Here is a 10,695-nt window from a genome sequence, read left to right as displayed (position 1 = left end):
TACCTATATGTCTTAACATTTAAATAAGATAATGGCGTACAAAGTTCAGTGTGTTTACATTTTAATTCTATCGTCCATCAAACAATAATCGAGGTAAGTGATATGGTGTCGTTTTAAGTTTTACATAATAGGATGATAACATTCTTAACATGACCATTATAGCACTTGCGGTAATAAAAATAATATAGCTTATTGTTTAAAAACGCGAAACAATTGACAATGGTCAAACTACCGGAGTTTTGTTCGCAAAATCGTAAACTAAAAAGTTATTTGTTTCTTTTTCTACATATTTACTAAAATCCATTAGTTTATGAAAATGCATGTTTTCTTATATTAGACATTTCAAGGCAAGGGTGACGCAGAGTTGGCCTAAAGAATCAGATATTTATACATATGTGTATGCATTTTTGCGACTTGTGTGCGTTTATGCAATTCTGCAAATCTTGGTCCAAGATTGTTCAATTCAGGACCGAGATTAGCCCAAAATTGGGCAGTCAATAACTGTTTATTATGTATATCAAAAATTGATATTTGAATTGACTAACTTTTAAATGAATAGACAAGTTATTCATTTCATCACGAACCGCCACTGTTTCAAGGGATTTATTCGAGAGTTTTGAGGTTCTGAATTGAAACCTTATCTTTCGATAAAAAGCGAAGGCTTTTCTGTCTTTCGACAAAAAAGAAATGAAAATGGAAAGGAAAAAGAAAATCGACTTACCACTGACGGCCGTGAATTGATATTGATGATTGTTTGCCTTTTCGGCATTCGCATTGGTTGCCTGGACAAACTGGGGATTTTGTAAAAGTTGCTGTTGCAAGAGGGCATGCTGGATGGCATTGTGAGAAGACAGGGGCGGAATAGAGCTCGGGTAGGCAGGGGGCGCGCCTAACGGCGTCGCCTGAGGGGTCTGACCTCCGGGAACACTATCGGTTCCTGCAGGCGCAAGAGGTAGTGGCGAAGACGGAAACTGTTTGTCTGTAACAATAAAAAAATTATAAATAATAATCGTACATAATAATAAATAAATATCTTATTTGAAAGTTTCTCTAAAGTTGAGCTCACAAAATGGTAAATTCTCGCAATGTTGCCAACTGCTTACAATCATAAGGCAGGTCGTACACCAATCCAACACGCAGTAACAATTAATAGCAGTTATTGTTTAGTAAACATTTTTCCTTTTTTGTTTGACTATCCAGAATTGGGGTTCCAGACCAAAATAGCTCCAAAGATTTTTCATCATTTGGGGGAGACAGTTTTTTAAACTTGATAAATAAAAAAAAAATTTTTGAATAATAATTTTTCAAAATTCAAATCACAGTTCTAAACTGGCACGGGAAGAGATGGGTGAGAAGATCAGGGGAGAAAGGGAGCAGGGTGTTAAAAGTTACACAAGCTTTTAATCTCCTTATCACACGATTGTCACTGCATGAAATTCTTTTATTAATATTAGAAGAAGAAATATATAGCTATACAAACACTATATACTAGGGTGCTTCAAACAAAATTTTTCAAAAACTCCTCAAAAATGGATAAATAATATAAACTAATATGGAACAAAATTATAATCCATGATTACTTATAATCATACGATTAATTCATTTGTCTTATTATTATCATGTGTGCTGCCACCTACACCACGTAATGAAATTAATTTTTGAAATTTGTAATATATAAAAATACAATACTGACTAATAGTTTGAGTAAAAATTTTGAGGATTATGCAAAAAAAAAATAACTGCAAGCTATTTTTTTAAATTTCATTTAGTAATTTTTAAATGGCTGTAACTAATATTATTGTAAAGATAATCATACATTGTCTTAGAGTTTTGTAAAGCTCAAAGACTCAACTTTGAGAATATGAAACGGTTGTTTGGAAAAATTGCGTAAATTATGTGTAAATTCAATTTAAAACAAAAAAGAATGTTTCCTATGTTAATTAAATGGGAAACTAAAATAAAAATAGCGACCCCTTAGATTTGAGCTATAGGGCTCATGTTTGGCGAGGATTTTTTTTACATCAAATAGAAACATTTAAGGGGGTAAGAGTTAGGAAAAAAATAAAAATTTTGTTTGTAGCACCGTACTATATACCCTATGTAGTATGCTGTAGTAATAAAAAAATGTGTCTCTCCCGCCTCAAATATAATCATTAAACCTTCAGAAATGGCCAGAAATCGATGAAAAAAAATTTGGAACGTTTTTGGTCTGGAGCACCAATTCTGGACAATTACCTACTTTCTTTGAAATATTTTCTATGACCTATCGTCTGTGTCCACAAATAACATTAAACTACTTTAAAATTTATTGGGGCAATTTTTATTGCCACTTTAATAGGTAGGTGTCAAATACTTGAATTAATTAAGATACTTTATCTGTATAATTAAAACTTTCTTTCCTGTTTTGAACGTTTCCTTAATGTAAACTTCCCCGTTTCTAGAGGATATCCTACAATACATGTACACAAGGATAGGTGGTTTACACATACATATAACTTCCTCTCTCTTGATCTATTTATACGTTTAAGGAAAATAAATTAAAAGTAGCGTTTGTTTTTCTTTCCCACAACAGGTGCACGTCTGTAATGTTTATTAACGTTTTCCGAAAATCCTTTTTTTATTATATTTTAAAAATTTTAAAAATAAAAAAAGATTAAATTCGAGTGACACTTATCAAATCATATTTCACAGCTTAAACGTTTACCTACTTCAATCTTTTAATGAAGGGAAGGGGTGCAGGTGTATTTATAGGGGAAGGAAATTTAAACTAAAAAAAGGTGAAGTATTTTTAGAAGTTTTCATAATTTACTGTCAGCGCTTTCACCAGAAAAGATTTCCAATCTATGCCTTTTTTGTTTAATTACCTACGTTAAATACAGGCCATAGAAATCTTAATTTGATGAAGAGGTATTAGAAACAATAGGAGAATAGAAGACTCTATGGAAGTCAATAAAAATAGGCGAGATAGGTTGGTAGGACACCTTCTCAGGCATGAAGGTCTAGTTAGAGACATATTAGAGGCAGAAACGGGAGTTAGAAGGTGTAGAGGTATACCTAGATTAGATTAGTGTTCGCAAATAGTTAAGGATGTGGGCTGTTCTAGTTTTAGGGAAATAAGATGATTAGCTAAGGATAGAAATAGTGGAGGTGCGTGTCATACTAATTTTAGGATGAAGACTTATTTTATAAATCAAGCCTTCAGTCCTAGTTCGTTCATTTGGCTATCAAAATATCCAAAATCTCAGCAAAACTGACAAAGTTTAATATACATCTAAAACCATCATAATATATTTTACTTTTCCTAACACGATTTTCTATTTTTAGGTCATATTCTATAAGGTCATGTTTTTTTGTTAATAGCTCTACTAAATCAAGTTTCATACAGTTATCCTACCATTACTTATTTATGATTTTATGCCTCAAAATAACTTCTCTTAGACTGTACTTATAAACCGTATTCCTAAAACGCTTTTTATAATAATCGATTGAATAGATGCTGAGATATAAGCTAACTTTAAGATACAGAAAACATTAACAATTTCAGTAAGTGTACAGACGGTTACCCTTTTTTCATTTCGAGGTGCCGAACTCTAGAAAACGCATCGCATTCTGACATCCTGCCTACAATCAACCATCATCACCATTTTTTTCGAAAAAATATTTCACTTGATTCACCCCATTCGCAATAATAATGATAAAATTACCTAATAACAATTTAGATACATCCAAGTTCGTACACCTTCATGGAGTATGGATTTGTTGCATAATGAAGTTATTTAAATAGCTAATCATCTCCAATACTGTTATGCTCACTATGTAACGAATTCGATTATTGCACGAATACCTGTTCGGATCTGTGTATGTATGTTTGTATTTATGCGTATAATATGCGATTCACACATACATAACAGCAGAGCGCTTCACTTCCGCATGTGTGAAGACAGCAACAATTCAAAATATGTATCGTGTAAAGCGAGTACAGTTGGTATATCTGCAAACATCTCAGTTACCTCATATCTCATGTAATTTTAGCTTTTCAAATTGATATATTTCGAAAAAAAAAACACTCGGCTCAAATGATTTTTGGACATCTGCGTAATTTATTGCTTATTTTTCAGATTTGTATTCAGTTTCTACATGTGTAGATAAAAATTAGTAAGAAGAAGTTAGTTCTGCAGTTGCCACCCCAGAATAGTCCCACACAATATTTTAGAATCCCAGAATTAGTGGAGTAAAAGTATCATAAAATTCACAAAGTAACTGGAACTTGATAGAGAAGGAGAACAGAGGGTGCTATGAAAGAATTGGTAAAGGCTTTCGCGACTAATAGGTGAACTGAAGAAGAAGCTAGCGAAACGTTAGGATGTAACTCCAACTGACGATAGCCTTTAGACACGAATTAGGACAATATCGGCGCTATGGAAGTCAATAAGAAATAGGCGAGATAGGTTGGTAAGAAGGTCTAGTTACAGACATATTAGAAGCAGAAACAGGAGCTAAGAGGAATAGAAATACAAACAGTTAAGGATGTGGGATGTTCTAGTTTTAACGAAATATGAAAAATAATCTCAAGATAGCAAAGAGTGGAGGTGAGTGTCCAACCAATCTTAATACTGGCTATCTTATGATGATGACTGCACTTGCCTCATTTTATTAAACAAGCCTTATTTAACACAGAAAATAATTTTTATTGGAATTTGTGTAGGTCATCGTAATTCGCTCATTTGGCTATCGAAAACAGTGTTGGTATAGAAATTTTCAACGTAATTTTATCTATAGTTTACAAATAGTTTCATCATCATCATCATCATCATAAGGTCGTCAGTCCTAAGACTAGTTGGACACGTACCTCCACTCTTTCCTATCCTGAGCTAAACTTTGCATTTCCCCAAAACTAGAACAGCCCACATCCTTAACTATTTGCGAACAGTAATCTAATCTAGGTCTACCTCTACCCCTCCTAACTCCTGTTTCTGCCTCTAATATGTCTCTGACTAGACCTTCATGCCTGAGAAGGTGTCCTACCAACCTATCTCGCCTATTTTTTATTGACTTCCATAGAGTCCTCTGTTCTCCTATTCTTTCCAATACCTCTTCATTTCTAACCTTTTCTACCCACGATATCCTCATCATCCGCCTATAACACCACATTTCGAACGCTTCTAACCTTTTCTTTTCCGCCGCTCCCACTGTCCATGTTTCGCACCCGTACAACGCCGTGCTCCAAACATACACCTTTAACAACCTTTTTCGAATTTCTAAATTAACCGTTCGCGAGCATAGAAGTGACTTCTTTTTATTAAAGGCGACACGACCCTGCGCTATCCTCTGCTTTATATCCCTACTACTCCTTCCATCCTCACTTATCTGACTTCCTAGGTATCTAAAATCAGCCACTTCTTCTAATTTTTCGTCTCCTATCTTTATATTCGCTCTTTCCTTACTTTCTCTTCCCTTGCATACCAGTATTTTAGTTTTACTTTTATTTATTTTCATGCAGTACTGATCTGTCAGTACCGCTTCTATTTTATTTAAAGCTATCTCTAGGTCCTCCTTGCGAGATGCTAATACTGCTATATCATCTGCAAATCTATGCATACTAATCTTTTGCTCTTGCACAGCTATCCCTACAGTTGTACTGTCTTTAATGAACAAATGGTTTGACAATCAATTAATGTAATTAACACTTTATCTTTTATAAAGAAACAGAGAATGTTAAATTCTTCATTGCTTCCCTTCATCATTCTAAAGTCGTTAGTCCTAAGACCGGTTGGACACGCACCTCCACTCTTTCCTACTCTGAGGTAATCTTCGCATTTCCCTAAAACTAGAACAATCCACATCTTTAACTATTTGCGAACAATAATATCATCTAATCTACCTCTACTCCTCTTACCTCCTGTTTCTGTCTCTAATATGTCTCTGACTAGACTTTCATGCCTGAGAAGGTGTCCTACCAACCTACTTCGACTGTTTCTTATTGACATACATATACCTCTTCATTTCTAACCTTCTCTTTATCCACAGTATCCTCATCATTCGCCTGTAACACTACATTTCGAACCCTTTCAACCTTTTCTTTTCCATTGCACCCGTACAGCGCCGCGCTTCAAACATACACCTTTAACAACCTTTTTCGATTTTCTAAATTAACCGTTCGCCAGCATAGAAGCGACTTAACCCTGCGCTGTCCTCTGCTTTATATCCTTACTACTCCTTTCGTCCTGACTTATCTTCTTCTTATTTCTACCCTTACTAACTCCAAAAACTTACCCTGACAAAACCTTCTACCCAAGGCGGAGTGTTGGTGTGCCTTTTAAAGACTAAAGAAATTTTTACCCCTACGGGTTTTGATTTGTTACATAGGGAATGTTAAAATTTCCAACACATTACATTAAACCCAGACGTTCAGGATACTTTGCCAACCCAGTTCGAGAGTTGACATTAGGGCCATGTCCTACATTCTCATTATACTGACCAAAAAGTTAAAAATATGGACACTACCACACATGACGCTCTCTCATTTATTTTCCATAATTACTTGTAATTATAATTTTAATAATGTCAGTAAAATATGTTTGAAACACTCTGAATAACACCTTCAATCCGCAAGAGACTCNACATTCTCATTATACTGACCAAAAAGTTAAAAATATGGACACTACCACACATGACGCTCTCTCATTTATTTTCCATAATTACTTGTAATTATAATTTTAATAATGTCAGTAAAATATGTTTGAAACACTCTGAATAACACCTTCAATCCGCAAGAGACTCTATCAGAGCAAAACAAATTTTAAAACACGTTTATAAAGCATAAAACATATTGCATGATGACATGAAGACTTAATTAATTGTAATTACGAAAGGATCAATTTTAATTGAACTAAATGAAAAAAGCAATAAGTATATATATAAAGTGAGGTTTGACCGCATTTTGCTTTTGGTGAAAATGTTCCCACGTAAACAGCATCTAATGGAATTGATTTTAATTAACGAATATTGGAAATGGTATTCATTAGTCGCTAATCATTGGGAGGATTATAGAATTATGTAATAAATTCGTAAAAATAACATCGATTTTATATGTTCTCTAAACAGTATTTGTAGTAGTAGTAGTTATAGTATTTACAATATTATTCGCAGTAGTAGTATAGGTACTACAAAATATGCAAATATATTCGATGGTCATCAAAGGATTATCAAATATTGACATTTACGAAATTAATTACAGGTAGGGTGTGGTAAGAAGTCAAGGCACAATAAAGGAATGAATATAAATATATAGAAACATTCATGCACAGTAGATACTATTTTTTTAACCGACGAAAAAAAATGAGGAGGTTCTCAAGTCGACGCGTATATTTTTTTTTTATGTATGACCACGCATAACTTTTTACAAAGTAGTTCGATTGTGATAATTCTTTTTTTATTGGAAAAGGTTGGTCCCATATAAATTTGGAAAAAAAATTCTATAACCACGCATAAGTTTTGATAGAATAGTCCGATTTTGATAATTCGTTTTTTATTGGGAAGGGTATACCTCGAAGTTTGTCCTATATGAACTTGGAAAAGAAAACGTAACCCTAAGGGTAGGAAAACAGGGTATGATTTATAGTAGGAAAATAATAGCAGTAGTAGTAGTAATTAGTAGATTATAGCCACAAAAAAATATAAAATAAAATCTATTGTCATAACGGTAAGTGATTCTTTGAATACATGCATGCCTTTTTGTCTCACCCAAAATTGTAATTTGTGGAATTAGAAGGAAGCTTTCCGTGCAAATAGTTTTCTATACCTGAAAGTAGAAACGGATTTTATATTGAACAACACTGCAAATTGACGCCTATTTCATGAATTTATAGCACTTTAGACCAGGGGCAAAGCTCAAAGCTCAAACATATATATTTAATTAAATGACTTATTTAAATTTTGTTTAGGGCTTTTGAAAATTTGTACCAGACATCAAAAATTAAGTCTATAACTACGTCGAAGTTCGTTCAAAGTAGAGGCACAAAGTGCCGGCTGTTTTTATTTTTTAATGAAAAGTTCATATATTCGTCAAATCAATNTATATATAGATATACAGGTAAGGCAAAATATTCACCGAACACCGAACCAACGAAGTTGTCGCCATTTTTTCTTTCCATTTCATATGAATAATTTAGTAAACGTGTGGAATATGTTTTTCAATGACGTCTAACTGACTTCTCTTTGATGATTGCATGTAGTAGATTATCCTTACGTTATAATCCGCAACATTGCGTATATCAAAGAGATTTCAGGTCATTTTATTATCAAAAATATATCTTCAATTAAGTACTTCCGAATCAATGCATCATACTAATTAAATACAGTAATAACAGAATGTTGTTCTAATCCAAAAGGTAAATAAATAACTTCTTGTTGAATAATATTTTAAATTTCTTTAAAGTATTTTTGAAAGTTTAAATTTAAAATGAAGCCGTTCTAAAAATTTAACTGCTGTCGCGTTTTAAGAATGCGTGGTGTACCTATAATCTTTCGTAAGCCAGTTTACTTTTAACCAGCCACAAACGACATTTTCAGCAGATTTATTTTTGCAAAGGCCCCAGCTGATTTTCCGCAAGTTAAGAATAGCGAACTACCAACTGGGTCATTTCCTGGGAGACAATAATATTTGCAAAATTACAAAAGAACTCATTAGCAACACCGCAGAGGATATACCTATGTATACTTACGATCAAATATACAGGGTAAGTCATTAAGCAGAAATCGGTTTTTCATACACGTATACTTCAAAATAGAAAAAAGTGTTTCAAATAAAAACTATACCGGAAATGCATTATTTTAAACGAAACCCCTTACTTTTTATTACATTTTTGAATTCCCTATAAAAAACAAAGTCAGTTTATTAATATACATTGGATTTGGGTCGCACCGTTCTAGAGTGATTTCACGTTTCTTGGAAAATTTGACGTTTGCAGTGTTTGGCGCTGTTTTAAATATCTCAGAAACGAAAGGACCTAGAGGTTTGCGGTTTTCATATTCCGTTTCCGGAAGAAATTGTCTATCATCTGTAGATAGACATGTACATTATAAATAGTATGATATTTATCGGTGCCAACATTCACAAATTCAAACTTTCCTTTTTAAAGGAATGCTAAATTTTTGCTCGCGTAGTATAACGCAAAATTAAATTTTCTTGCGACTGATATAGGGGTGTTGATATCTGTGACCAATGGTTTTTAAGAAATTTGTATTTTTTTTTTGAAATTTTCAATAATATCGTCTTATTAAGTTAACCGTTTTAAAAAGCTTGGCGAGTTTGTTTTCCTTTTTGATTTTCAGTTAAGGTACTAATTTTGAATAATTCAAAATAAACTAATTCTACAACCCCTATTATTGCTCCTTTTTTTCTATCATTGACTTAGAGGAGAAGAACTGGTCAACATGATATTTATTAAAATATAGAAATTTCCTTCTCATACAGTAACGCTTCAACTTTCAATTTATCTTTACGTATAAATTAAAAATTTACCAAAAGGACTATGTAAGACCTGTTTGCTTGCTTGTATTTCCTTTATTAATTATTACAAAAAAAAATGAATGTTCTACAATCAATTTTGAAGCATATTGCATGATGTTTCTACTGCATTGTCTGTACCTGAGGCATTTTTACACATTCCTAATCATGGATGGGGTGTTTGAAAACCCTAAACTCCCCCTGTAACTATGCCACTAATACAAAACTCCAGAGTTCCAAGGAACACAGTTTAAGGAATGTTGCCCTAGAATACTGTTTATACATATAACTATGTAATGCCTTATGTATTAACTTTCGAGTGACAGGTCAATCTTTACAACAATTACATTTTATATCAAGCCCTTTCATTTGATATATCATACGGTACAGTTTACAAATATTTTCTTTTTAATTTTCCTTTGGCCCCAAAAATTACCCCCTTGTTCAAATTTAATTAATTTACGTTATGTGTCCGTGTTTGGGGTACAGAACTTCATATGTGTACTAAATTTCAACTTATTGAGTCCAGTAGATTTGTATTCAGTCCAGTAGATTTGGAGAAAATTGACTGTGACGAAAAGTATAGAAAACAATGAATTCTTTTGGCAATAAAATGCGCTAGCAAATGATACATTCAATTTGATAACGTTATAAAAAGAAGGACATTTTATTTGTTCGTTACGATGAGCGATGAGGTGTCTACACAGAATTCGCAAATGTATTGGCAATATTGCGGCGCAAGCAAATTTTGAAAGCTCACGAACTTTCAAGGAAGAAAAATCGATCGCTGTTTACACCAAAATAAAAATATAACTTACTTGGCTCGGATATAGGTGCAATTGGACTATCTGGAAGAAGAATTCCCTTTTGAACTAATTCGTCCCGATTGGCTCGAACAGAAATTTTTCGTTCCAAGGCTGCAACAAATGCGACAAATATAGACCACACTTATGCACAGCGCTGACTCGAAGAGGGTGCTCCCAATAGAATACAACACAGAAAATTTTGTAATTATTTTGATAATATACATATAAATGTCCATTTATATAGTTTTACAAAATATATTTTAGTGTTGTTGGATAAAATTATTATGATATACATAAGACGGTGCTTCCCATTCATTCATGATAAAATTTTTCAATGTCTTTATGAATGTGCAAAAAGCAAGAGAAATTCATAAAATTCTT

General features: G+C 33.0%; 1 protein-coding gene across 5 annotated transcripts in view; it reads right to left on the bottom strand.

Annotated features, from left to right (window-relative positions):
* Positions 1 to 479: 479 nt before the first annotated feature.
* The window catches only part of LOC108744931, a 103,190-nt gene continuing 92,974 nt past the window's right edge, over positions 480 to 10,695 (bottom strand). For all 5 annotated transcript variants that reach the window (XM_018480903.1, XM_018480906.1, XM_018480904.1 and 2 more), the window contains 2 exons: positions 10,327 to 10,425; positions 480 to 979 (listed from right to left, as the gene is read on the bottom strand). In XM_018480903.1, coding sequence (XP_018336405.1) covers positions 495 to 979; positions 10,327 to 10,425 — 584 coding nt within the window. In that variant the 3' untranslated portion in view covers positions 480 to 494. The remainder of the gene's footprint in view (positions 980 to 10,326; positions 10,426 to 10,695) is intronic.

The sequence above is a fragment of the Agrilus planipennis genome, unplaced genomic scaffold, assembly GCF_000699045.2.
Source record: "Agrilus planipennis isolate EAB-ADULT unplaced genomic scaffold, Apla_2.0 scaffold42, whole genome shotgun sequence".
In the NCBI taxonomy this organism is placed as follows: domain Eukaryota; kingdom Metazoa; phylum Arthropoda; class Insecta; order Coleoptera; family Buprestidae; genus Agrilus; species Agrilus planipennis.
The sequence above is the reverse complement of the archived record's forward strand: the minus strand, read 5'-3'. Positions and strand labels throughout refer to the sequence as shown.